We start from the raw sequence: 27,901 nt of genomic DNA on the forward strand, positions 1-27,901 counted from the left end.
GCTTGAACCTGGGAAGCAGAGGTTGCAGTGAGCCAAGATTGCGCTCCAGCCTGGGTGACAGAGCAAGACTCTGTCTTCGAAAAAAAATAAAAATAAACAACAACAAAAAACTCATGGTATGGAAATACGTGTGGCACTTGAAATGCTGTTGAATTATAACTGTGCCATTGCAATTTGTAGTGCACCAAGCAGCAGTTCTAAATGATAAGTACCAGAAATGGTCTTTACTGTGCTATTCAAAAGCAGCCGTAGATAGTACAGCATTGTCTAATATTGGCCGTGTTCCAATAAAACTTTATTTATGGATGCTTAGAGTTTTCATCTGTCACAAAATATTCTTGTTTTGATTTTTTTTTTTTCAACCATTGAAAAATGTGAAAACCATTCTCGCCTCTGGGCTATACAAAAACATGGTAGGCCAGATTTGACCTAAGGGCTCTAATTTGTTGGCCCCTGGTGTAAATCTAAACTAGGAAAATAAATGCGTTAGTGTCTTAGCCTCTTTTCTGTTGCTCATGACAGAATACCTGAAAGATGGTAATTTATAAAGAAAAGGAATTTATTTCTTGCTGTTATAGAAACCGAGGAGCCCAAGGCCAAGGGCCTGCATCTGGTGAGGCCTTCTTGCTGGTGAGGACTCTCTGCAGAGTCCTGAGGCGACACAGGGTATCACATGGCAAGGGGGTTAGCACAATAGCTTAAGTCTCTCTTTCTCTTATAAAACACCAGTCCTACTCCCATGGCAACCCATGAATTCGTTAACCCATTGATCCATGAATATATGAATGGATTAATCCCTTCACAGGGCTAAAGCCCCCTCATGACCCAGTCACCTCTTAAATACAGTCTGAGTTCAACTTAACTAACCAAAAGGTGGGAGTACAATGCTGCTATATATTGTACACAGGGTTTTCTTTATTTGTTTTTGTGTTTTGAGATGGAGTGGTGAACCTTTGCAGCTTTTACCGTAGAGTCCTTCAGTGCAAGGAGGATGCCGCATCCAGTCCACTGGTCTGCACATCAGGAAATACCTCCCCCACTGGGGGTAAAAAGAAGACTTTGGGGAAAATAAAAGGAGAGTTTTAAGGGAGTCCATTTTGCATTCTCTTAGATGTGTCCTGTATGCAATTTCTCTTTTTCTTTTTCTTTCTTTCTTTTTTTTTTTTTTTGAGACAGAGTTTCACTCTTGTTGCCCAGGCTGGAGTACAATGATGCAATCTCAGCTCACAGCAACTTCCCCTCCCAGGTACAACCAATTCTCCTGCCTCAACCTCCCAAATAGCTGGGCTTATAGATGCGTGCCACCATGCTCGGCTAATTTTTTGTTGTTGTATTTTCGTAGCGACGGGTTTCACCATGTTGGCTAGGCTGGTCTTGAACTCCTGACCTTGAGTGATCTGCCCACCTTGGCCTCCCAAAGTGCTGGGATTACAGGCGTGCGCCACCGCGCCCAGCTTGCACTTCTTTTATCTGCTTGAGAATGTACCTGCCATCAGCTAGTTTTCCTTTCCCTCTCTTGAGGAAGGCGGACCTTAATCCCCTTGGAAACTTACTAAAGTGCATTGCGCAGGGTAGAAAACTCTCTGCAGTAACAGTCAAATAAATAGTTTGAGATATTCATGCCAGAATTAATAGAGCAAATGATTAACGGTTAGGTAACATATCCTTGTATGTTTCAGCTGATTTCCAATTATTTACATTCTTCAAAGAATAATTCAGAAATGTTTAGTTAATTTGGTTACAAATTATTTACTCATATACGATGGAGTCAGTTGGTAAATTAAGTAAAATAACAAAGGCAAAAACAGAATTGATAAAGAGAGGGAAGACGGGGAGGGGAAAAATACTGCAGATGACCTAGGAACAGGGTAAACGATCTGCTATTAGCTGATTGTGGATGTACAAATCTTTTCAAGATTTAACTGCCTTATTTCACAGGTAATGGCAACCTTGACTCACAGAGTAAAGTGACTTTGTATAAAGCAGTTTCTCAACAGCAGCAATTCTGGTATCTGGGGCCAGGTATTTCCTTGCTGTGGGGACTGTACTATGCACAAGATGGTGTTTAGCAGCATTGCTGGCCTTTACCCACTGAATACCACTAGCCCTTTTTCCCAAACCCAAATACATTCACACACTGCCAAATTTGGGGGACAGGGGCGGGGCAAAATCACCACTGGATGAGAACCACTGCTCTCAAGTAAAGTCCAGACTGGCACAGTGGCTCACGCCTGTAATCCCAGCACTTTGGGAGGCCGAGGTGGGCAGATCACCTGAGGTCAGGAGTTTGAGACCAGCCTGGCCAAGATGGTGAAACCCCATCTCTATTTAAAAGATAATATCGGAACCGCCGTCTTCCAGTAATTCGCCAAAATGACGAACACAAAGGGAAAGAGGAGAGGCACTCGATACGTGTTCTCTAGGCCTTTTAGAACACATGGAGTTGTTCCTTTGGCCACATATATGCGAATCTATAAGAAAGGTGATATTGTAGACATCAAGGGAATGGGTACTGTTCAAAAAGGAATGCCCCGCAAATGTTATCATGGCAAAACTGGAAGGGTTTACAATGTTACCCAGCATGCTGTTGGCATTGTTGTAAACAAACAAGTTAAGGGCAAGATTCTTGCCAAGAGAATTAATGTGCGTATTGAGCACATCAAGCACTCTAAGAGCCGAGATAGCTTCCTGAAACGTGTGAAGGAAAATGATCAGAAAAAGAAAGAAGCCAAAGAGAAAGGTACCTGGGTCCAACTGAAGTGCCAGCCTGCTCCACCCAGAGAAGCACACTTTGTGAGAACCAATGGGAAGGAGCCTGGGCTGCTGGAACCTATTCCCTATGAATTCATAGCATAATAGGTGTTTAAAAAAAAAAAAAAAGACCTCTGGACTGTTAAAAAAATAAATAAATAAAACGTAATAAGAAAGAAAAAGAAAGAAAGAAAGAAAAAGAATGAAAGAAAAGAAACGTCCAGTTACCTATCCAGCAGGGTAGGTAACCAAGGATTCTGTCACCCAAGAGATGACAGAGAGCTCTGGATAAACACGTACTCTGTTGCAATTCACAGGCGTTTTTGTTTTTACTTCTCAAAAGAGCAGAGATTCTTTATAAGACATACTAGGTTGCCTTTTCTTCCCCCCGACATTGGGAAGATGAACTAATTGAAATATAACTTAGTAAAAACATTGTGCCAACTCGAAACCTTGATTTAGTAAAAATCTCAATGTTTAGATTCTTTGTCCAATGGTAGTATTTATCAGATGTATTCAGCTTGCTCAGAAAACCAAAAGGGCATTAAAACTACAGAAGCAAAGAAAAATAAGAAAACTTACCATGTTATGCTCAGTGAGTTGGCAAATGGTAGCAAAACAAAAACAAAAACAACAAAAAAAGAAAACTTCTCATGTTTGGATCTTGTTCTAGTTAGATTAAATTAAAATAACCGATTAGGCTTTTCGATTCATGAGCCAAATACTGTAATGCCCTGCCCTCTCACGGGTTTGGATTTTTAACATTACTCATGCTATTTCAGGAAGCGAGGTTACAGTTACGCTCCTTACAGCTGCTAAGTGTAGTAAGTTGAATGTAAGAATGCATTATATTGTTTGAATTGAGCCCCACTACTGATTCTTTAACAGATGGCATGAATTCTTATATGTAAATAATTTGGTGGAACTATTCCATCATAATTTCGAAATTGTTTATAGACCAAGATAGCCTTAATTTGTATATGTTTCAGTACAATGAAATTTTATTCCCTCTGTGTTGCTGTTTGTTTTCTATTTTTATGAACGTTTTTCTCATAGGAAGAGAAACCTATGACTTCTTAACCTAGATCACTTGTTACATTAAAAAGCTGCTCTTTCAGCAATGTAAGTATATACGTATATGTTTTTATGAAAAACAAAAAACAAAAAAAAAACAAAAAAAAAACAGCAGCAGAGATCAGAAGACTGCCACGGTGCTTGGAGAAGAAAAGAAAGCCCTCGTGGCCTTCGCACTGAACGCCGGGATTTGTAGTTCCCGGCCTGACCGCTCCTTCTGGGCCGAGGTTTACTTCCTCTCTTGGCAGCTGCAAGAGCTCCCGGAAGCTGAGGAGGTTAAAGTCTTTCGCTTTCTTTCTCCGCCTCTTAGTCCCGCAGATTGCCAGTCGATACAGCCAATAGAAGGGCTGATTGGTACTTCCTGTTACCTGATTGGCTTAAAGTTTTGCAATCGCCTAGACAAACTTGCCGAGGATTGGCTGAGCCTTCAGTTTTGAAAATCATAGATTTCGCCCGCGCTGCGTCTCCTAGTTGCTGCTTCCGTGCGGTGAGCCCTGAAGTCCCGGAGCCGAGCGGGTCTGGGCAAGCGGGTCTTCAAGCTAGGGAGACCACCAGACTTGGATAGCAGCAGCTTTCAGGGGACGCGGCGCAGTCGAGTGAGTGCGCGTGGGCGTGGGGATTGGGAGGCGGTGGTTCGCGATTTTTTCCCCTGGTCCTTTCCTCCGTCCCTGCCGACTCCGGACTAGGGTCGGAACTCCCTATCCCCGCCCCTGGCTGCCTGGGCATATGAGGGTCACCCCTTGCAAGTGGCGAGGTCGCCTGCCTTGGTTCTCGAGCCCGAGATGCTCCCCACCCCTTCCACCTAGGCCCCCAGCTTCCTAGAGCATCGCCCCATCCCCTCCGCTCCCAGCTGCCTAGCACGTTGTTTTGTGCCTGCGAGGATTATTGTTGATTTGCACGCGCAGGAAGCCCGAAACCGACTGTGTTGTTTGGTGGAATGATGCCAGATGGCGTTTCTGTACAGTTAAACCCCTCTCTCAACGCCCCCGCCCCCAGCTGAGCAGCATTTTAAACTGACCATTTCCGGAGGCTGAGCCGCCCCTCGTCACTCCCCAAGCCTGTTCGCTTTCAGCGGTTCAGCCCCGTTCAGCTAACATGGGTGGCTCGCCGGGCTGCCCAGAGTCAAGACTGGGCGCCTGCTTTCAGAGGTTGTTATCTAGAAGGCGGAATAGCCAGGGGTTAAGGGCACAGTTTAAATCCAGGTTATGCTCTTGATTTACCGGTTGACTTTGACTTAACTTCTCTTTGCCTCAGTTTCCTCATCTGCGCATGCATATCCTCAAGGTTGTGGTGAGAATTAAATGAGATGATGTCTGACTCGAGCATGGACTAGGACTCAGTAAATGAGAGCAGCTGTTAGGAGCTTTCTGCTCAGAGGTGTGGTAGGCGCCCAACTTAAAGCACCCTCAAAAGGACAGGAGTCATAGAGGGCGATGGGGCCTCTAGTCTGGTGTATGGTGTGGAAGGAGTGTTGGAGAGGAAGATTGGAGAGTGTCTCCCTTGGTGGGCGTTGGATGCTCTTTGTGTGCAGGTGCTTACATGGGCTGAAGAAGAGGTTTTTGCTGCTTTTCCAGGAGCCTGATTCTTCGTGCACTGACTCCATTTTCAGGGTGACCTCTGTTTTAACATACTGTATCCCTTTTTTAAATGGCTGCGCTAGGTCTACTTAAAAGCAAACTTCCTCACTGAAAGAAGTCTAAATGCTTTCATGGACTTTGTCAAATAAGCTCTCATCCACTTTGCCCATTTGAACAAATATCTTTTAAAAAGTTAGCCACTTTTTGCTTTTCTTTGCAAACCTTTGGCTTCCTTAAAGTTTTCTCTTTCCTGGCCTGAGGTCCTGCGCTTTGCCAGGACTGTAGTGTGGGTGCAGAAGGACTAGGGGAAGCAAGAGGGATGGCAGTGAAAAGGCCTTGCCCATGACTGGCTGGCTGCAGAGCTGAGGTTTCAGCCCAAAGCCTGTACGATCCTGCCCATTTGGCCCGGACCCGATTGTTGCTGCCATTGGCGTCTAGGAGCAGGGGCTTTAGACATATGTTGGCCAGTTCTAACCTGTGCAGATTAAGTTTATTCGGTATCCCTAGTGTGGTAGGGGTGAGAACCTGTAGGGTGTTTCTTTCTTTTCTTTCTTTTTTTTTGTTTCTTGAGACAGAGTTTTGTTCTTGTTGCCCAGGCTGGAGTGCAATGTTGCAATCTCAGCTCATTGCAACAACGCCCTCCCTCCTACCCCCTTACAAGTGATCTCCTGCCTCAGCCTCTTCAGTAGCTGGGATTACAGGCGCGGGCCAACACACCTAGCTAATTTTTGTATTTTTAGTAGAGACAGGCTTTCGCCATGTTGTCCAGGCTGGTCTCAAACTCCTGACCTAAGGCAGTCCACCTGCCTCAGCCTCCCCAAAGTGCTAGGATTACAGGTGTGAGTCACCATACCCAGCCCTGTAGGATGTTTATTTCTAAGTGTAGAGTTGATGGGTGGATTAATTCATTCAACAGGTATTCCTTGTTGCCAGGCACTGCTGTGCTCTGGGCATTCAGTGATGAGCAAGACAGGGGCTTGCCCTCAGAGAGCAATTTTTTAGTAGGCAGAGACAGGGGGTAAGCAACAGGTAAACAAGCACGCAAGTGCTATGCAGAGCATTGCAATCAGTGGATGAGAACGGGGCTGGGGTTACTTTAGATTGGTGGTCAGGTTTCCCTGAGGAGCTGAGATCCAGGCCGTGAGGAGTGAGCCATACAAAATGGGAGACAGTATTCCAGACACAGGGCAGAGCTTGTTAAGGAACAAAGGCTAGTATGTCCCTGAATCAGTCCCTGAAACCTGACCTGGCGCTGTGCCCCATGAGGGATCAAGGGGTCAGCAATTTATCTCTTCCTTCCAAGGTCTTCCATTGTAAGCGGGAGGCTGAGCTGTGCATGGTTCTTGGTTTTGAAGGGGTAAATTAGGATGGTACACTGATCCAGGATGGGTCACTGCCATCACTTGAGGCATGTAGTCTGTCATTCATGGCACCACCCATTCCTTTGTTCTTTCCTATTTATTTATTTATTTGAGACGGAGTCTCATTCTTGTTGCCCAGGCTGGAGTGCAGTGGTGTGATCTTGGCTCACTGCAACCTCTGCCTCCTGGTTTTAGGCAATTCTCCTGCCTCAGCCTCCCAAGTAGCTGGGACTACATGTGCGCGCCACCATGCCCAGCTAATTTTTGTATTTTTAGTAGAGACAGGGTTTCATCCTGTTGGCTAGGATGGCCTCGATCTCTTGACCTCGTGATCCACCTGCCTAGGCCTCCAAAGTGCTGGGATTATAGGTGTAAGCCCCTGGGCCCGGCCTTTGTTCTTTCCCTCATTCACCTGTTAGGATATTTGTTGAGCCCCTCTTGTGATGTAGTGGAATATGGTTGTCTCTTGATATCCTTCAGGGGATTGGTTTCAGGACCTCCTCTGGATACCAAGATTCACAGCTGTTCAAACCCCTGTTATAAAATGACATAGTTTTTGCACATAACTTGCACATATCCTCCTATATACTTTGTATCTCCACATTACTTATAACACCTAATATGATGTAAAAGCTATGCAAATAGTTGTTATACTGTATTATTAGGGGATAATGACAAGGGGAAAGAGTCTATGCATGTTCAGTACAGATGCAGCTTTTTTCTAAATATTTTCCACTGGTGGTTGTTTGCATCTATGGATGTGGGACTTACAGGTATGGGGGGCTGACTGTACCTCTTCCTTGCTTGAGGTTTTTGTAATGGTTATGGAGTTTTTGTTTTTTGAGACAGAGTCTTGCCGTGACGCCCTGGCTGGAGTGCAAAGGTGCGATCTTGGCTCACTACCACCTCTGCTTCCCTGGTTCAAGCGATTCTCTTGCCTCAGCCTCCCAAGTAGCTGGGATTACAGGTGCACACCACCATTTTTGGCTAATTTTTTTTGTAATTTTAGTAGAGACGGTTTCGCCATGTTGGCCAGGCTGGGCCTGAACTCCTGACCTCAAGTGATTCACCTGCCTTGGCCTCCCAAAGTGCTGGGATTACAGGTGTGAGCCACTGCACCCAGCCTGTTAACAAGTTTTAAGGAGGATAACAGAGTTGCTAAGTTTTATAAGAAAGTGGGAAAAAACACTTTTTGTGTTTTCCCTTGCTCAATGCTGGTAGGCAAGATTTCTTTTCTTTGAAAAAAAAAGGACAAAAAAAAAAAAAGATTTCTTTTTTTCTTTTTTTGAAACAGAGTCTCACTCTTTTGCCAGGCACCAGGCTGGAGTGCAGTGGTGCGATCTCGGCTCACTGCAGCCTTTGCCTCCCAGCTTCAAGCAATTCTCCTGCCTCAGCCTCCCAAGTAGTTGAGACTACAGGCACGAGCCACCACAGCCAGCTAATTTTTGTATTTTTAGTTGAGGCTGGGTTTCACTATGTTGGCCAGGATGGTCTCGATCTCTTGACTTCATGATCCGCCCACCTTGGCCTCCCAAAGTGCTGGGATTACAGGCGTGAGCCACCGAGTCTGGCTGGCAAAATTTCTCAAAAGCAAGGCACTGCTTACTGTTCCCTTCATGTTCTCTTTACGCTCCATTTGGAGGGCATTTCAGCTCAAGGGAGAGGGGTGAGGGAGGCCCCTTGAGGGCATATCTCTGGATCCCTACTTTCTCACTCATTCCTTTGGAACACAGAACCCCTTCTGTCCACTGGCTTTTAAAGAGGCAGTTGGGTTTGATGTTCTTTGGCCTGATGTCTGGAGTCAGTGTGCATGTAGTGCAGGGTGGCTGTGTCTTCTCCCTCACTTAACTGTGAGTAGTAAGAGGAGTGCCTATCAAAGAGCGATGGCTGGACTGTGTCTGGGCAGGGAGCAAGGGGCACTGGGGTGGCCAGGAAGGCAGATGGCAGCGCCCTGTCATCGTAAGCCCAGAAAAGGCTATTTGTAAGGAAGACCATCAATGTCAGAATTGGCTGGGAAGTATGGACTTTTGGGATCGGTCATGCCGTGTGGGGTGGGGACAGGGAGGTACTTGAAGAGTGTAAGTAGAAGGGTCCTTCTTCGTAGAAACGAGGCTAGGGGATTAGTGTTTGGAATTCTGCAGCTCTGGGGAGTGGCTGTGAGCAGAGAGGGGCTCTGGTTTGGACACTGGGTGTTTGTGGTTGTCGTGGGTGGGGTGGATACTGCAGCTTGGAGAAAGCCCCAGACCCCTACCCTGAGCCGCTAACTTGTGCCTCTTGTCGCTGCCTTCACCGGACAGAGCCGCCATGGGGACGACAGCCCCAGGGCCCATTCACCTGCTGGAGCTATGTGACCAGAAGCTCATGGAGTTTCTCTGCACCATGGACAATAAGGACTTGGTGTGGCTTGAGGAGATCCAGGAGGAGGCCATGCGCATGTTCACCAGGTGAAGGCCGGGGCCCAGTCAGGGGCTGGGGACACCAGGGTCTGTCTGGACTGCTGTGGTCTTGGGGATATAACAGGCCCTCTTGCCTGCCTGCCTCGCAAAACAGACGGCTTGTCAGGGCTCCCTGCTGTATACTCTGTGCAGTGTGCTAGGGGCCTGATCTAGTGTCCTGGGAAGAGTCAGCAGGAGAGGCTGAAGTCCCTTGCCTGTTCACCATAGGTGGTGACTGAGCCTCTCAGGGTGTGGGGCTCTGGGCGTGTGCCTGAGAGCTTGCTTCCCTGCTGTGTCTCTGGGAGGAAGCCCTAAGTGCCCATAGGTGACTTGCACATGGCCTTGGACAGCTCGGTTGGTGCTGGTCACCCCAGCTTGACCTGTCACTGCTAGAAATGGGCAGGGGCCAGGCTGGGTGGGAGAGGGGACCAGCGGCTCCCAGGCACCCTCAAGTGATACCCTCCTTGTGCCAAACAGAGAATTCAGCAAAGAGCCAGAGCTGATGCCCAAAACACCTTCTCAGAAGAACCGACGGAAGAAGAGGCGTATTTCTTATGTTGAGGATGAAAACAGGGACCCCATCAGGAAAAGGTAGGAAGGGCAGGGGGAGCGTGGGCAGGGCACTGGGCTCTGCGGAGGCTTGGTGCCATCTGGGAAGAGTTCCATTCCAAAGGTGTTGATTTGGAAGTAGCAACCTGTAGGAGGGGTGGTGGGCACCGCTGCGGGTACTGTGTGGGCCATGCTGAGAGGGGTTGGAATGCCATCGGGAACTATAGTATGACCCATGACCCTGGAGTCCAGAGCTGTGTGTTGGGAGTGGTGGTGTTTGATCTGGGCCCTGGAGGATGGGAAAGAGAAGCCGACCTTCTGTTAGTTGAGAGTGACCAGGGGTGCGGCCCACCCAGCTTGTCCCCGCCCTCATATTGTCATGCTTGTTTTGGTTCCCCTCAGGAATGGCTAGGGCTGCAGAGTGCTAGTGAAAGAGGCTGGGTCTAGGGGTTAGGCCTGGGTGTGAACGTCAGCTCTGCCCTTAGCAGAACGTTATGGCTTTGAATTGAATTTCTGCCTCTCTGAGCCTCCATTCCTCACGCCTAAGATGGGGATAGTGGTCCCTACCTCTCAGGGGTGTGCTTTGGATTAAGGGAGAGCGTGTGTAAGGCTTTCAGTGGGGGCTCGGTGCTGTGTGACTTAAGTCAGCCGGAGGTTTGGATGAATATAATCTTCATAGCTAGTTCTGTGAGGACTGTGGCATGATCCCCAGTTTACAGTTAGGAGACTGAGGCTCAGACAAGAACGGCCTCATGGCTAGAGGTCGCAGAGTTTGGGCTGGAACCCAGATCTCTTGCCTTCAGATTCTCTCATCATACTCCATCCAAGCTGGTGGCTCTTGGGGAGACTGGGGTACCCTGTCCTTCTGTCCATCAGCTCTGCCCTGCTGCCTCTGCCAGGTTATCCCGCAGAAAGTCTCGGAGCAGCCAGCTGAGTTCCCGTCGTCTCCGCCGCAAGGACAGTGTGGAGAAGCTGGCCACACTGGTAGGGGAGAATGGCTCCGTCCTACGGCGTGTAACCCGTGCTGCGGCTGCAGCGGCCGCGGCCACCTTGACATTGGCTGCACCTTCGCCCACCCCTGAGTCTCCCACGATGCTGACCAAGAAGCCCGAGGATAGCCGTGCCCAGTGCCAGCTGGTGCCCGTGGTGGAGATTGGCAACAGCGAGCGCCAGAATGCTGAGCAGCACCTCACCCAGCTCACGTCCGCCCAGCCTCTGCCGCATGCTCTGCCTCTAACTCCAGCTTCAGCCGCAGCCACAGCTCCAGCCTCCCAGGGCATCCTGGCATCAGATGAGGAATCAACACCCAAGAAGTCAAAGGCCAGGATACTGGAGTCTGTCACTGTGAGCTCCCTGATGGCTACACCCCAGGACCCCAAGGGTCAAGGGGTCGGGACGGGGCGGTCTGTGTCCAAGCTCAGGATTGCACAGGTCTCCCCTGGCCCACAGGACTTGCCAGGCTCTCCAGACTCTCAGTGGCAGGAGCGGATACTGGCCCCCATCCTGCCAGATAACTTCTCCACGCCCACGGGCTCTGGCGCCAGCTCTCAGCTGGTGCGGCGCAGCCAGATCGCCCCATCCTCCCCGGGTCCCCAAGTCTCAGCCCAAAAGAACTCTCCGGTGACTAAACAGGAAAGCGTTGTCCGCAGGGCAAGCAGAAGGCTTGCCAAGAAGACTGCCGAAGAGCCGGCTCCCTCTGGCCGCATCATCTGTGAGTCGAGGGGCTTGGCAATGGTGGGGTGTGGCTGGTGGTCCTTGGTGTCAGGCTCAGATGGAGGGTTTCTGAGGGACCATCTAGCAAGGAGCTGTCTAGAGGACTTTCTGCAGTGAGGTGGATATTCCACATCTGGGCTGTCCTGGGCGGTGGCTGCTAGCGGCGGATGAGTCCGGCAATCGCGTCCTCAAATTGTGGCTAGTCTGATTGAGAAACTGAATTTTAAATTGTATTGCATATAATTAATTTAGATTTAAATAATTACATGTAGCTAGTGGCTTCCACACTGGACGGTGCAGATCTGACCCAGCGTACTTGCTTTACAAGTGAGGAAGCTGAGATTCAGGGAGGTTGGCCACCGTGTGGCCGTGGTGAGCCTGGAGCCTGGGCTTCTTTCCTGGGCCCAGCTCATTTCTCCCATCCCTGTGCTGCAGAGGCTGCTGAAATTCACCAGATTTGTGCACCACCCAATGACAACACTGTGTTTGGTCTGGAGGAGGGAATTCTTACAGCAGCAGGCTCCTTCTGGGAGAACAGATGACTGGGCATCTGATGGGAGGCAGGAGGGGGCACCAAGCTGACTCTGGAGCTGGTCCATCTTCATCTGAGTGCCAGCTCAGCCATTCACCCAGCCCGCAGCTTTGGGCAGGTCCTGGCAACTTTGTGGGCCTCCGTTCCTTGCCTGTCAACTGGGGCTAATAGCATCACTTCAAACAGTCATCGTGAGGTTTTCTTGGTTACCCCATACAGGGAGTTTAAAAGGGTTCCTGGCTTATAGGAAAGACTTGGTGATGTTAGCTGCTCTCTCAGATCTCAGCTTAGGGGGCCATCCCCCACTGGAGCGGGTGTCAGGAGGGGCAGGCTGGCTGCATGAGGAGGTAAGGTCTGAGCTGGGAGCGTTCTGAAGGATGGCTGTGCTTTTGCTGAGTGGGAAAAATGCAGGCATATGCATTCCTGGCAGAGGGAACAGCTTGTACAAGGACCTGATACCTAAAGCAGCAAGTGATGGGGTCTGGGGCTCATGCGTCACACAGGAGCTCAAACTTGACTCCACTGAAGCAAAAGAAGTGGCCTGATGATGGGGAAGGGAGGGAGGCAGGGAGACCAGGTAGGAGGCTGCTGTCAGAGGATGGGCGAAGCAGCAGATTGGTGACGAGGATAGGCCAGGATTTATCTTTTTTTTTTTTTTGAGACTGAGTCTTGCTCTGTTGCCCAGGCTGGAGTACAATGGCACGATCTTGGCTCACTGCAACCCCTGCATCTCAGGTTCAAGCAATTTTCCTGTCTCAGTCTCAAGTAGCAGGGATTACAAGCGCCTGCCACTATGCCTGGCTAATTTTTGTTTTTTTTGGTAGAGATGGGTTTTCACCATGTTGGCCAGGCTGGTTTCAAACTCCTGACCTCAGGTGATCCACCTGCCTCAGCCTCCCAAACTGTTGGGATTACAGGCGTGAGCCACTGTACCCAGCCCAGGTTTTATCTTAATACATATGAAATAGTAGCTGGCATCTGCCTGACACTTTAAAATTTATAAAAGGAAAGGTTATCTCATTTGGTCTTTGCAGCAGCACTGTTAGCTTGTTAGGATTTTTTCACTTTACAGAGGAGGAAACTGAGGCTTCACGAGGCCATGGAGTCTGTAAATCGGGAAGCTGAGGCTTGAGCACTGTGTGTTTCATTCTGTCCGGAAAGGCAGGTGCTTGCAGAAGAGGCTTTGTGCAAGGCCCCAGGGCCGGGCCTGTCAGGCAGGGGAGGGCACCTCACCTTGGCAGCTTTCTCTCGGCCTGACTCACACTGCCTGGGGAAGGGCCTGCTCCAGGGTCTGGGGAGACACAGTCGGGGGCGTGTGCAGATGTGCAGTCTGGCACACTGTCTATTTCTGGATTCTCAGAAGGACCTAAATGGTTTTGATCTGTTTTGGAGATTTTCTCCGCCCTAGATCTGATCCTGGGAAGGGGCCCAAGGGGACAGGTGAGCCTGGACTTGTAGAGGGAGGGCCAGGCAGGGTTGCAGAGACTCTGGAGACCTTTGGAGCAGACACCCAGATCTGCAGCTCTCATGCGTCCGTCACTCATCCCTCTCCATCTAGCGTTTCCCTGCCCGTGAATGGGCTTTTGATTTGATTGGTGCATGTGACCCAGGTCTGTCTGACTCCAAGCCCAGCGTCATCTCTCTTCTTAAGGTGGGAGGAGGAGAGAGAGAAGGACACAGGACCTAGGATCTGGAGTCACAGACCCTGGGTGACCTTGGGCACATCCCTTCCCTCCACCTCAGTTTCTGTCTCTGTGAAGTGGTAATAACACTTGCTTTGAATGTGAATAGAGAACTCATCTTTGTGCTTGGCTATAGTGGATGCTCAGTGCATCTTATTTAAGCCAAAGAAATGATAAAACTGACCAACGGCTGACGCTCAGTTTAAGTATGACAAGGCTGACCGGTATCGATGGAGCTGCAAGGGTGTCAGGGTGTGGAGCAGTGACAGGGAGGAGGCTTCCCCAGGCTTTTCCCGACACCAGGCTCTGCGGGGAGTGGCTCTTGGGCAGCTCAGATGTGAGGTCTTAGTTTGGGTTTTCCCCAGGAGCAGCCCTTGATCACAAGGATTTGAGTGCAATTCATTAATTTTTGGGTAATTAACAAATTTAATTTCCCAAAAATTAAATTTGGGAGGGGAAAGAAACACCTGAAGTAGAGGAATGGGGATGTGAGACAGGAAAAAAAGCCAATAGTCAGGGCGGGTATGAGGGGGGCCTCTGGAAGCCAGTGTGGGGCCCTGGGGCATGGAATGCCTGGGTGTAGACAGGAATCCCTGCCTCCTGGTGCATACCTGCCAGAGGGGACCATCAGGCGGCAGTTCTGAGTGGATAGGAAGGGACAGGCCCGCTGCCTCAGGGCTCCCCGTTGGGGCTCCCAGCCACCTCTGCACTGGAGAACAGCCCTTCTGTCCCTCTGCCAAGACTTAGGCCACTTCCCTCTCCAGCTCTGAGGCCTGAATGGGATGCAGACGGCACTTAACATTCCAGAGAAGTCTTGTGCTGGTGGGATAGCCATGCAGTCATGTGGGCGTCTTCATCAGGGAGCACGTGAGCTGCGCTGAGATGGCATGAGGAGATGAGGGGGATGTATCCTCTGGGTACAGACCCCTTAAATGGGGGTGATCACCACCTGTGACTGTCAGCCTGGCCTTGCAGCTGCTCCCGCCACCTCCCCAAACCTGGCTACTACACCCAGGAAAGGTCCCGGCTTCCCTTCCCTGTGCCTGGCCTGTTGTCTTCCCTCTTTTCCTGAGACCCTGTTCGTCCCAATCTCCTGCCGGCTGCCTCCCAGCCTGACCGCTGGCCATGCTCCCGTGGCTCAGGATGCGCCAGCTCAGCTACCAATTCCGTTCTCCAAAAGAGCCTCTTTTTTCCTGCCTTGTGGCCTTGGCCCTCCTCCTCCCTAGACCAGTGGCACTGGGAACAGACATGCTCCCAGCTAGAAAGAAGCTGGGACATGAAGCTAGCAGCTGTGGTGAGGATGCCAGGGTGAGTGCTGAGGGTCAGGGTCCCGGGCTTCCTGTTTTAAAAATGATTGAGCCTCAGCCTCAAAAAACTTTTGACAGCCTGGATAACATGGCCAAACCCTGTCTCTACAAAAAAGGAAAAAATTAGCCAGGTGTGGTGGCTTGTGCCTGTAGTGCCAGCTATTCAGGAGGCTGAGGTGGGAGGATTGCTTGAACCCAGGAGGTCAAGGCTCAGTGAGCTGAGATTGCGCCACTGCACTCCAGCCTGGGTGACAGAGCAAGACCCTGTTTGAAAAAAAAAGCTTTTGATTATGAGGTCGTATATACTGATCGTTATTGTATTAGAAATTGAAACTGGAATTTAAAAGTATTTTAAATATGAGTTAATATTTTAATATAAATAGTACTTTAATGTAAAGATTTAAAAATATTTAAATGTTTGATATTTTAACATTACAAAATGCAAATACCAAGCCCAACATCTGTTTACATTAAGACTTTTTATGAAAAAATAATTTTCCGAAGCAAAAATGTACTGAGGAGACTGGCAGTATTCTACACTTTGCAAATCTCTTTATTGGGTGGCTTTAAAGAAGCCACGTTCTGTATTTGATCTGTTGAACTGCGCTGTTTGGATTAAAGTAGTTGAAGAACATCTGGTCTCACACAGACGTATAGTTGGGAAAGGAAGGAGTATCTTAATAGCTTTTTCAGATAATTGTGCATATTCTTTGTTATTAAGACAAGAAGTGATAGTACAAGAAGTGATAATTCTTAAAGGTTTGTTGTGATATGGAATCTGAAACCACGTCATTGATGCCACATGGATCTACTGTGTATTTTTTTTTTTTTTCTTTTTGAGACAGAGTCTTGCTCTGTTGCCCAGGCTAGTGTGTAATGGCTCGATCTTGGCTCACTGCAACCTCTGCCTCCCAGTTCAAGCGATTCTCCTGCCTCAGCCTCCCGAGTAACTGAGATTACAGGTGCCCACAAATACCCGATTAATTTTTGTATTTTTAGTGGAGACGGGGTTTCACCATATTGGCCAAGCTGGTCTCAAACGCCTGACCTCAAATGATCTATCCTCCCCTGCCTCTCAAAGTGCTGGGATTACAGGCATGAGCCACCATGTCCAGCTGCACTTTGAATGGGTCTTTTAGCTGTGTGTGATTTCATAACCTCATACACTCGTCATTTGGAAAATATTGTTTCACTAAGTTATGCACGTCTTCCAAGTGTTGACACCCTTCATTATATAATATCCCAAAAGAGCATGTCTGTTTCTGACCTCATCAGAAAAGTCCTTAGGTACTAGGGTGCTGTAACACTGCTGGTGGTAGATACCCGCTTTTCAAAATTCTACTTTTGGATGTTTTTGGCTCAGTTTTTAAATTATTGTCAGCACATGTTGTTTTATTTTTGTGATGGATTCACTTCATTGACTTGTAAGAAAATGGCTTCCAGATACCCAAGTTTGAATAACCATTGTCTGTTGATCGTTCTTTTAATTAATAATAGTGTTCCAGGTGAAAAAGCGGCTAATGCATCTGGCAGCTTAAGAGACAAGCACTTTTCACGGAGAGTTGGGTTTGCAGCAACAGGCTCTCTGCACACTTCCCACTTCAGCACACAGAAGAGGAGAATAGTATGTACTTGAATTTAGATTTAGTAAAATTAGTACTTTTGCAGGCTCGGTGGCTCACACCTGTAATCCCAGCCCTTTGGGAGGCTGAGCCAGGTGGATCACTTGAGGACGAGTTGACACCAGCCTGGCCAACATAGCAAAACCCCATCTCTACTAAAAATACAAAAAATTAGCTGGCTGTGTGGTACGTGCCTGTAATTCCAGCTACTTGGGAGACTGAGGTCCAAGAAGTGCTCGAACCCAGGAGGTAGAGGTTGCGGTGAGCTGAGATTGCTCAACTGCATTCAGCCTGGGCGACAGAGTGAGATTCTGTGTCAAAAAAAAAATTAGCACCTTTTATGTCTTCATCAAGGACATTGTCCAGTGAAACTGGACATCTGTTCTTCCCATGAATGTGTGGCTGAGGACAGTGTTTGATGCTCTGGCCTGGACGGGGGCTAAGGCTTCAGCAGCTTCTTTCTCATTGCTTTTGTGCCATCAGGCCAAATGTCAACACAGTGAAAGGGGCAAGTTAACACTTCAGCAACAAGATGAAAATAGCTATGACCTCATAGATACCCCAAGGGTCTCAAGGATGTCCAGGAGTCAGAGACCACTGGCCTGGATGTCCTCCTCCTTTGCCTATAAACTCCCATTCCACAGCGGATCCTCCAGGCCAACTCAGGTCCCCTTGTCATAGACTTTTAACATTCTCTGTTCTGGGCCAGGCATGGTGGTTCACGTCTATAATCCTAACCCTTTGAGAGGCCAAGGTGGGTGGATCACTTGAGGTCAGGAGTTTGAGACCAGCCTGGCCAACATGGTGAAACCCCATCTCTGCTAAAAATACAAAAATTAGCTGGAAATTGCTTGAACCCGGGCAGCGGTGGTTGCAGTGAGCCAAGATCGTTCCACTGTACTCCAGCCTGGCCGACAGAGTGAGACTCCGTCTCATAAAAAAGAAAAAAAATTCCTCTGCTCTGTTCCATTATTCCCCGTGTCAATGTTGTTGATAGGACTATTTGATGATTGTTATCAAGACCAGATAGTGGTTCTGTTTTGCTCACCATTGGGTCCCCGGGGCCTGGCCCGGGTCCCAGTACACTGTAGGCACTTGACGAATATTTGTTGACAGAGTAAGCCGCTTTGTGTTGGGCCCCATGCTGGGAGTTGGGGGCCTGGAGCTGCAACAGACATTATTCCTCTTCTCCAGACATTCCCAGCCTGGTGAAAGTGCCCAGCCGTGCTCTCACGTGGGCAAGGGAGTCCAATCTGGGAAGCAGCAGGGGACATGAAGCCAGCAGCTCCAGTGGAGACACTGGGATGAGTGCTGAGGGCAGGGACCTGGGCACAGTGGGGCCTCTGTGGCTAGTGATGGGAGCAGTGGCCAGGCCCCTGCTGGAACCTGGTTCTCTAGACCCCTTAGAGTGGAACCTGTGTGGTTTCTGATGAGATTGTTTGTGTGTCTCTTTTCCCCCTCAGGTCACAGTTACCTGGAGAGGCTCCTGAATGTTGAGGTGCCCCAGAAAGTTGGGTGAGTTCAGTTCCGGGACTTTGCAGGTGGGCAGGGCACCCCTGGACAGGGAGCGCTGGAAGCAATTTCTGGGGATAGGCCTTCCCTGCTGAGCCCTGACTGCCCATGGGCTGCCCTGTCCCCTGTCAGACCAGGCAGTGAGTGACGTGGGTGTTGGCTGCCCGGTCTTCCTGCAGTGCCCATCAGCGGTGCTGGTTGCCCTGGCCAGACCTGACCCTGGGGCATGAGCTCCAGAGGTTGTGGGTGAAGCTGAGCTGCCAGGAAGAGCTACATTCAAACTGGGTGGGGTGGGATGGGGGTACTCCAGGTTCACACCCAATGCTGCTTTGGGCCAGGACACAGACTCCTTTTCTTGGAGGCCATGTCCTGCCATCATGAAAACTAGCCCCTCCCTCCTTGCTGCTGAGCAAGGGTTTGTTCTTGGGATGGGGACCAGGGTGACTGGGTGGACCTGCTCGCCTTGCTGGCCCCATGGTGAATGGAGAACAGACCACAAAGGAGATACAGCTCAGCTGGGCCCAAGATGGGGAGGCGGAGCTGCGGAGGGGCTCCCATCGCGTCAGCCCTGCGGTGGGATGGCAGGGGCATGAAGCCACATTCCAAATCTGACATCCCTCGTCTGCCTACAGAGCCATTGCCTGGAGCCGCCATCCTCCCATCCCGCAGGGGGTTGTGGGTTGATGGTCCTGGCCGGGGCACCTTGTGTTGACATCTTGGGTCCCCCATCCCTGAGGCAGGGGAGGAACTCCCTGTGCAGGAAGGCTTGGACTGCCTGGGCAGTCCCCACAGAGTCCCCCTTCTGTTTTCAGTGCTGAGCAGAAGGAGTCTCCCGAGGAGGCTGAGCCTGTGGTGGCAGCTGAGCCAGAGGTAAGGTCCGGGGAAGGGAGGACTCACCTCTGGGGCTCCCGCTCTGCCCTGCAGCATCCTGGGCCTTGGGTTCCAGGTTGAGACTCCTAAAGCCTTCGTTCTTTCCACAGGTCCCTGAGAACAATGGGAATAACTCGTGGCCCCGCGATGACACCAGAATTGCCAATGGTACACCCAACCCGAAGCTTGCAGCCAGCAGCCAGGAAACACCCTCTGCAGGGCAGCAAGGTGAGTCTTCCAGCCCTGCCTGCTGTGTGCAGTGCCCAGAGCCACAGCGGGCCTTGGCGGCCTCTGCCTGACCTTCTTTCTGGGGAAAGGAAGCCTCATTTTCTGGGCCAGTGGGCTAAAGCGAAATGAAACCTGGGGGTTCACAGATCTCCTTTGAGGTTTCACCTCCCACCATTGGGCCGGAGCTTTCACTGAGTGCGGCATGTAGGGCTGTGGCTGGTTGGGACAGGAAGCAGGGGAAGGGCCTGCGTTGGGGTGTGGATATGAAGTGGTCAGGCCAAGGCCTTGAGCTCGACTCCACGGGGCAGCGGAAGAGCTGTGGGCCGGGGATTGGAGCGCCCCCCTAGCCTCCTCCTTTCCCTCTGCTGCTAGCTCCTTTCTGACCTTTGTAGGTCCATCCCTGTCCAAAGAGGGCTGGAGAGCAGTAGGCTTGGGCGGGTCCCAGGGTCCTGCTCACGTCTCCCTGAGAAGGGTGCTTCTCTCTTGTGGGAAGAGTACTGTAGCTGTGAGATCTTAAACATGGCCTGCTCTTCACGACGTGGTCAGGGACAACGATCATGCCAGCCCCACAGCCCCCAGGGCTGCTGCGAGGAACTTTTGGAGTAAGGGGCACTTTCTCCTAGCAGTGAAATAAAACATACCGACCCTACACCCCACATGTGGACCCCACAGCAGGAGCCGCCCCCTGCTCCTGTCATGGCCACACCAGCTGTACAGCCCAGGAGGGGTGGGATTTAGAAGCTGTATGAGGGGCTTGTAGCTCCTGCTTCTATAAGGTGTCCACACACCGTTCTTTGTGTCAGAGGTGGGTGGGTGGGGTATGACTGGGTCTGTTCTCTCGACAGGACCATCCTGTCCTGCCTACCACAGAGCCAGGCACTCGCGGGCAGGGGTTCATGAGCTGGGGGTAGCCAGGCTTTGGCATCTAGATTCCTCAAGGCTAGTCAGGGTTAAAGCTGATAGGTCTGTGTTTGGCCACCTTGGAGCTGCCAGGAAGGGAGCGTTGCCCCACTGCCAAGGCTGCTGCCCAGGGACCCCTACCCGCTACGCCCCCATTCCCACCCTGCTGCCGCCATCATTTCTGCAGCCTTGCTGAAATTGCTGTCTTCACAGAGGCCAAGATGGACCAAGCAGATGGACCCAGAGAGCCACCGCAGAGTGCCAGGTTTGCATCAGGGAAGGGGCCTGTGGCATCTCTGTTCTGAGGCCCCGGAGGACATGGCCTTGTGTCCTTGCTCAGTGAAGGTGGACGTGTGCCGAGGGGCTCGTAGCCTCTCTGCTGGGGTGCGGTCTGGAGCTCTGACTTAACCAAAGAGGCAGCTCCATGCCGTGGATGAGCACCAGCCTGGAAATAGGGCAACCCGATTGTTAACCCCGTCTTAGTGTGGCCTCCTGGCCATGTGACCTTGGAATGGTCACCTCCCTTTCTCTGAGTGGGCAGCAGAGGGTCGGTTAGGCTCTCTAGTCTCTTTCAGAAAGTCTAGAGGCCCGTGGCCTAGGCGTAGTGTTGTTCACCAGGGTTACCTTTGATGGGCTGTGGCGGGCTGCCTTGTGATGCCATCACCCGTGCCTTGGCAGGAGGAAGCGCAGCTACAAGCAGGCGGTCAGTGAGCTCGACGAGGACCAGCACCTGGAGGACGAGGAGCTGCAGCCCCCCAGGAGCAAGACCCCCTCCTCACCCTGCCCGGCCAGCAAGGTAAGCCGGGAGCCCGCCCTGCCCTGGTGCCCTGACCCCTGTCGGTACCCTGCCCTGCCGGCCCACTCCTGACCCTGGTCCTCGTCTGCAGGTGGTACGGCCCCTCCGGACCTTTCTGCACACGGTGCAGAGGAACCAGATGCTCATGACCCCAACCTCAGCCCCCCGCAGCGTCATGAAGTCCTTCATCAAGCGCAACACCCCCCTGCGCGTGGACCCCAAGGTTAGTGGCCTGTGTCCAGGTCGGGCTTGGTGGGAGCTGGGCAATGTGGCTGAAGGTCCAGTCTGACCCCTAAGATACTGGGAGTAGTGTGAGCCTGGGCAGAGGCAAGTGTGGCCGGGCACTGTTAGGGGCCAGCTGAAGCCTCTGTGGCCACCCACTGCCTTGACCTCGGGGCACTGTCCGGACCTTGTGGGCTCTCGACTGTAGCCCAGAGGCTCGGCCGGCTCAGTGTGAGCCCTGGGGATCGGGGTGGTTAAGGTGAAGGGCCCTTGTGGACACCTACCCCATTGGGATGAGGGTTGGGTGACAGAGGCGGTGGGAGTGCTACTGGCAAGAGGGGCAGGCACCACGCAGGCTGGCTGGCACAGCTGGGTGCATGGCCTGCCTGCAGGATGCCCTGGCCTGGCATTAACTCTTGGCTTTTCCCTTGTCTCCTTTCCACAGTACAGCTTCGTCGTAAGTAAAGCCTTTTCCTGTCGGTAACCTAGCCCCACCTAGCACTTACCCGCTTTAGCCCCTTCCCTGCGTAGCTGACAGCACTGGTAGACGCACTAACATTGTGAGTGGGAGAGCCTTAAGGAGAGGATGGGCCGTGAGGGGTGCACTGGCTGGAGGCACCCAGCAGTTGTGGGCCTCAGCCTCCTCTGCCCTCTCTGCCCTTGACTGCTCCTAGGAGGAAGCAAGGGCGTGTGGCCTGCGGCTTTTCGCCAGGGCTGCAGCTTGACGTGTTCCCCACAGCCACCTCCTGCCCCCCTCCCCAGCACCAGGCACCAGGCCCCCTCAGGGTCTGTGGATCTTTGAAGAGAACAGACAGGTTGTCTCTGGTTCCCAGAGCCACTGAGATTTATTGGTTCACGGACCTGAGCAGTAGCCTTGAGGCAGTGCGGTGATGGGGGAGGGCCAGTGTGAGTCTGAACCAAGGTGGGAGGTCAGGTCTTACTGCGCTGGGTGGCGGTAGAACAGTGAGTGGTAGCATCTAGAAACAAGTTGCAGAAGCTGTTCTCTTCTCAGACACCTCAGGACTGAGCTGAGTCAGGCTGGCCATGAGCAAGGACCCTTGGAGTGCAGGGACATGCTTCACCCGAAGTCCCAGCTCCCTGTGCCAGTGGCCAGGGCCCCAGCCGCCTTATTCCTTTAGTTCCTTCAAGCCTTCTGATGGGTCTCCTGCAGCCACATAGGATTACCTGTTCAAGCCAGGAGGGCTCCTGCCTCCAGCTGAGGGCCTCGGCAGGTGGGAGGGGCTTCTCAGCAGCTGACCACGTGGGCTCTGAACTGGCTTCTCCTGCATGGAAGCCTTTTCCCCTCTTGCTGGACAGAGTGACTGACAGTACACCTTCCAGTGACCTTACCACCTATGCCCCACCCAGACTGATTAGAACTCTGCAGGTCTTAGTGACCTGGGACTGGTCACCTCCCTTCCTCTGGGGTGACAGAGAAGCCTAGGAAGTTGCCCTTTCCTGCTCTGGGGATCCCAGGTCCCTGCACAGGGCATCTAGTGGGTGGGGACAGTCCACAGCTAGGAGACCAGGGGCCTACAGAGTAATTTTGGACTGTATTCTGAACATGGTGATATGGGCCTCTGGGTCTAGTTTAAATTTATGGAGAATTATTGCAATTTAGCAGCAATTGACCTGTTTAGGTTTTGACTGCAGGTTCCTGTCCGCCTTCTGTGGACTTAGGTTCCAATGTTAGTCCCAATTTTGAAGAAGGCAGTGCTGTTTGGCCTTTTCCCAGCTGTGTGCCAGTCAGCAGTGAACCTGGGACCTGGAAGGTGGTCTGTTCATTTCGTTCTCAGCTTTTGGTGTAATAACTAGTGTGAGATCCTAGCATCTGCAGCTTGGAGCTGAGCCTTGGCGCTCATCAGTAACCCATGGTGTCATTTTCCTGATCTCCAGCACTTTCTGCTCCTCTGGGGCTCCCTTTTCCATCCTCCAGCCAGGAAGCTGGGGCTTGAGTTGGCTTGTTCTGCTTTGTGTGCTTCTGCGACTGTGTCCAGGGCCACCTGCCGGGGGATGGAGAAAGAACCACAAACAGGGTTTCACCCTCACTTCTGGGATCACAGCTCCTCCCTTGAGTTTTGACTCGGCAGCTGTCTCTGTCCAGGGCCACCTGGCAGGGGGACAGACAGATGAGCGACACACAGGATTTGGCCCACACTTTTGGGATTACAGCTGCTCCCTTGAGTTGTGACTGCAGCTTCCTTTAACTGCTGCTTCCCCTGGTTGCTGTAGGACTACCTGCGGGCTGGGGCACAAGGGAAAGAAGAAAAGAGAAAAGTCAGAAATGGGGTTTCTGCCTTCTCTTAGTGTTAGATACCCCTTTTCCACTACTGAGGACTAGAGGGCTTATCCTGGAATTCTTTCTGCATGCACCCCAGTGACTCCTTTGGAGTTTCAGGCTATGTTGAGTTAGGCTGGAGGAACAATGGTGAACTCACTGCTGTTTGGCTGTTGCTTCCAAGTTGAGTCTTCCCCAGCTGCCAGCTCCTCTTTAGTTTTCAGAGGCCTCAAGCAGCCGCTCCTTGCCTTCTGTCCAGGTTTTGTAGCTGCGTTCAGTGGGAGAGCGGTGGCGTCTACTCCATGTTACCTGTTACTGGGCCCCTGCTCTCCATCTTTAGGAGGATAGTATTATCTTGGTGCCAGATTTCTAGGTGGGAGTGCTCCTTCATTTGGGGTCAGAAGCCAAGGAGAAATCTATAGTAACCAGTACAGGAAAAGGGGGCAGCTATCAGACACTGTGCCCAGAGGTGGGAGTCTGCTGGGAGCCAGGTTGGGTGATGAGTGTGGGGCTTCAGTCTGGGTCGCAGCCTCCACCCAGCTCCCGACTGTTCAAGGGGAAAGCACCAGTTGTCCTTGTCCTTGACCAGGGAGGGCTTAGAGCCCCAGCCCATCCCTGCGGGCTGCCCTTTGCTGTGGCTGTGCCCCTGGGGCTTTCTGTGTCTGCCCAGGAGGGTATGCCAGCATCGATCAGCTTTTCAGAGAACACTTTTTAAAAGCTGCTTTAGGGCTGGGCGTGGTGGCTCATGCCTTTAGTCCCAGCACTTTGGGAGGCCAAGGCGGGCAGATCACAAGGTCAGGAGTTTAAGACCAATCTGGCCAAGATGGTGAAAACCCATCTCTACTAAAAATACAAAAAAATTAGCCAAGCATGGTGGCGTGTAGTCCAAGCTACTTGGGAGACTGAGGCAGAGAATTGCCTGAACCTGGGAGGCAGAGGTTGCAGTGAGCTGAGATCGTGCCACTACAGTCTAGCCTGGGTGACAAAGCAAGACTCCATCTCAAAAAAAAAAAAAAAGTTGCTTTAAAAATGAATGTCAGCCAGGTGCGGTGGCTCATGCCTATAATCCCAACACTTTGGGAGGCCGAGGCAGGCGGATCAGCTGAGGTCAGGAGTTCTAGACAAGCCTGATCAATATGGGAAACCTTGTCTCTATTAAAAATACAAAATTAGCTGGACGTGGTGATACGTGCCTGTAATCCTAGCTACTCAGGAGGCTGAAGCAGGAGAATCACTTGAACCCGGGAGGTGGAGGTGCCCATGAGCCGAGATGGTGCCATTGTACTCCAGCCTGGGCAATAAGAGTGAAGCTCTATCTCAAAAAAAGAAAAAAAAAAAAAAATAGCCAGCCTGGCATGGTAGCTTATGCCTGTAATCCCAGCACTTTGGGAGGCCGAGATGGGCAATCCCTTCCCTTGAGGTCAGGAGTTCAGGACCAGCCTGGCCAACATAGTGAAACCCTGCCTCTACTAAAAATACAAAAATTACCTGGGCGTGGTGGTGGGTGCCTGCAGTTCCAGCTACTTGGGAGGCTGAGGCCAAAGAATCGCTTGAACCCAGGAGGTGGAGGTTGCAGTGAGGCAAGACCACACCATTGTACTCCAGCCTGGGTGATGGAGATTCTGTCTCAAGAAAAGAAGCAAAAAAGGAGCATAGCCATGTCACAGGAAGTGTGGAAAATAAACGAAAATTAATATCATCCCTAATCCATCTCACTAGACTATAGTAACCTCTGTTAGCGTTTGGCAATATTTCCTTTTACTTTTTTTCAACTCTTACGAAATAGCTTAATATACACCAACCAAAGAAAATGTGTATGTAGTATGGATGTTATACATCATAATAGTAGGAAGTTACGCCTGCGTCTGCACCACCCCTTACTAGAACATTCACTGACTTTGAGAGCTGTCTTTGTGCTCCTCACCCTTCCAAGCTCATCCTTCATTCTCTTCTTCAGTGCACGGTTTATGTAGTTGTCGGCACATAAATCCTATTTGGAGCATGACTTTTGTGCTGTACAGGCCTCAGCTGAGGGCCCTGTGGCTCAGGCTTTTGTAAGGCAGTGGAGTGCTCCTGGGAGGAAAGATGGCAGCTGTGGGCCTTGGCCTGGGTGCCGATGGGGGCACATTGGGGCTACCTCTGCCTAAGAAGCATTCTGATGCTGCCGCCCACGTGGCTGCAGGCTGCTGGGGACTGTGCGCATGGGCAAGGGGGTTGTCCTTGCTCATGCCCTGTCTGCCTTGCTCCACCCACCCCAGGAGAAGGAGAGGCAGCGCCTGGAGAACCTTCGGCGGAAGGAGGAGGCTGAGCAGCTGCGTAGGCAGAAGGTGGAGGAGGACAAGCGGCGGCGGCTGGAGGAGGTGAAGCTGTAAGTGGCCTGGCTCCCTAGACCTTGGCCTGCCCCAGCCTTGGCGGGGCTCCCCGTGACTGTCCTGTGCCCCGCAGGAAGCGTGAGGAACGCCTCCGCAAGGTGCTGCAGGCCCGAGAGCGGGTAGAGCAGATGCAGGAGGAGAAGAAGAAGCAGATTGAGCAGAAGTTTGCTCAGATTGACGAGAAGACTGAGAAGGTGCGAGTCTGGATGGCGGAGGGTGGGGGCGGTCATGACCAGACCCCTCAGGAAATTGCAGATTTGTCACTGTACCCCTATACCCATCTCCTGTCTGCTCCACGGGCCCTGCAGTTCACCCTGAGGCCCGTGGGGGGCTGACGCTCCCCGCTCTGGGTTTCCCTGGCAGCCCTTTGAGTCGGGTCTGACACTCAGGCAGGACCGGCTTCTGGGGTCCTCTCCCTGGGTGGTGGGAACAAGCCAGGTGTGCAGGGGCAGGCGGGGCCTGTCACGCAGAGTTCTGGGCCACGCTCTACAGGACTGAATGTGGGTGCTCCAATGGGCACGTGTGGGTGGGCTTTGCAGGCCAAGGAGGAAAGACTGGCGGAGGAGAAGGCCAAGAAAAAGGCAGCGGCCAAGAAGATGGAGGAGGTGGAGGCGCGCAGGAAGCAGGAGGAGGAGGCGCGTAGGCTCAGGTGGCTGCAGCAGGTGCGAGCGCAGGTGGGCCTCACGGAGGAGGTGGGCACTATCTCAGCACCATGGGGCCCTACTGGGCGCACCCCGCCTTGTCGGATTGATGGAGCACTCCCGTTGCTTCATGCCAAGAATGAGGTTTCTCCGAAGCCTCCAGGGGGAGGATGGTGACCAGAACCTGCCTGTCATCTTCTGTAGCAGCAGTAGTTTGAGGGTTAAGTGCTCGTACTTGGAGCCAGACTGCCTATCTCGGCTCTGCCATTTACTAGCTGTGAGACCTTGTGCAGGCTACTTGACCTCTCTGCTTCCATATCTTCAAGTAGCCGTGAGGGTTAAGCATGTTAATGTCCGTGAAGTGTCAGTAGTGTCCGATGCCTGCTAAATGTTCTCCACAATTGCTGTTATGGTCCATCCCCTGACTGTTCCATCTAAGAGTAAGGGCTTGCCTCTTCCCAGTCAGTCTGAGGGCTCTAGAAAAGGCAAATCATCATTAGGGGTTACGTGTGACTAGTTACTAAGGTCAGTTCTTGACTGTGTGCTCGGCACTGTTCTAAGTGTGTTATGTATATAAAACCAGCAACCGAATCAAGTGGTGGGGACTAATACGAGGAACACCTGGGCTTCGGGCAAGCAGGGCCACCGTTCTCCCTTTCTGGCTCAGGCCCAGCCACAGCACCCGGCCTTGCTCTCCGTTTCAGGAGGAGGAAGAGCGACGGCACCAAGAGCTGCTGCAGAAGAAGAAGGAAGAGGAGCTGGAGCGGCTACGGAAGGCAGCCGAGGCTAAGCGGCTGGCAGAGCAGCGTGAGCAGGAGCGGCGGGAGCGGGAGCGGCGGGAGCAGGAGCAGCGGGAGCAGGAGCGGCAGCTGGCGGAGCAGGAGCGGCGGCGGGAACAGGAGCGGCTCCAGGCCGAGAGGTAAGGGGTCTGCTGGCCCGCCTGCCTGCCCTCCATGTGTGTGTGGAAGAGAGACAGTTTGGCCCCTGCCTGGACACAGGCTCACCTGCACGTGGGGGTTTGCAGGCCCTGTCCTTGGCACCAAGCCCAGATGCCTGCAGCTAGTGGCCCACCTGAACACACTGTCCATTGACTTTGGGAGATTCAAGGAGTGATGCATGGGCTCGCTCAGGGCTTGGCTTGGTTTTGCCTCCAGCTGCATGTACTGACTTCTTTAGTGTCTTTTGTAACTGGCAGGGGTGGGGTGCTCAGAGGATGAGCTGGTATTTCTCAGCAGGGCCACCATGGGCATTTTGGGCAGGAGAGATCTTTGTGGTACATTGCAGGTTGTTTGGCCTGTTCCCACTGAATATACCTCCCCTGGCGAGGACAATAACTCAGATTGCCCCCCACTGATATTTGCAGACTATTCCCCTGCCTTGGGAACTGTGGACCCAGGAGCCCTGAGATCTTCCAGCTCTGCAGATGCAGTGGTCTCTGTACAAGAGACAGGAGTTCCATGTTTAGTTTTACAGGCATTT

The 27,901-nt window shown here is 51.8% G+C and overlaps 2 protein-coding genes across 6 annotated transcripts in view; both read left to right on the forward strand.

Annotated features, from left to right (window-relative positions):
- The first annotated feature begins 2,342 nt into the window (after positions 1–2,342).
- Positions 2,343–2,892, forward strand: LOC101029605 (large ribosomal subunit protein eL21-like). The gene has a single exon (XM_039471457.2). The coding sequence runs from the start codon at positions 2,374–2,376 to the stop codon at positions 2,854–2,856; it is 483 nt and encodes a 160-aa protein (XP_039327391.1). The 5' UTR covers positions 2,343–2,373; the 3' UTR covers positions 2,857–2,892.
- A 1,380-nt stretch (positions 2,893–4,272) lies between these two features.
- The window catches only part of INCENP (inner centromere protein), a 30,497-nt gene continuing 6,868 nt past the window's right edge, over positions 4,273–27,901 (forward strand). For 2 of the 5 annotated variants that reach the window (XM_010335572.3, XM_074401593.1), the window contains exons 1-14: positions 4,273–4,421; positions 9,061–9,207; positions 9,676–9,789; positions 10,647–11,458; positions 18,067–18,118; positions 18,928–18,985; positions 19,096–19,213; positions 20,327–20,378; positions 20,792–20,909; positions 21,001–21,132; positions 25,668–25,777; positions 25,855–25,975; positions 26,321–26,455; positions 27,127–27,341. In XM_010335572.3, coding sequence (XP_010333874.1) covers positions 9,068–9,207; positions 9,676–9,789; positions 10,647–11,458; positions 18,067–18,118; positions 18,928–18,985; positions 19,096–19,213; positions 20,327–20,378; positions 20,792–20,909; positions 21,001–21,132; positions 25,668–25,777; positions 25,855–25,975; positions 26,321–26,455; positions 27,127–27,341 — 2,177 coding nt within the window. In that variant the 5' untranslated portion in view covers positions 4,273–4,421; positions 9,061–9,067. The remainder of the gene's footprint in view (positions 4,422–9,060; positions 9,208–9,675; positions 9,790–10,646; positions 11,459–18,066; positions 18,119–18,927; positions 18,986–19,095; positions 19,214–20,326; positions 20,379–20,791; positions 20,910–21,000; positions 21,133–25,667; positions 25,778–25,854; positions 25,976–26,320; positions 26,456–27,126; positions 27,342–27,901) is intronic. The other 3 variants (XM_074401594.1, XM_003920220.4, XM_074401595.1) reach the window with 3 other exon arrangements.

This window comes from Saimiri boliviensis, chromosome 6, assembly GCF_048565385.1.
Source record: "Saimiri boliviensis isolate mSaiBol1 chromosome 6, mSaiBol1.pri, whole genome shotgun sequence".
NCBI classification, from domain to species: Eukaryota; Metazoa; Chordata; class Mammalia; order Primates; family Cebidae; genus Saimiri; species Saimiri boliviensis.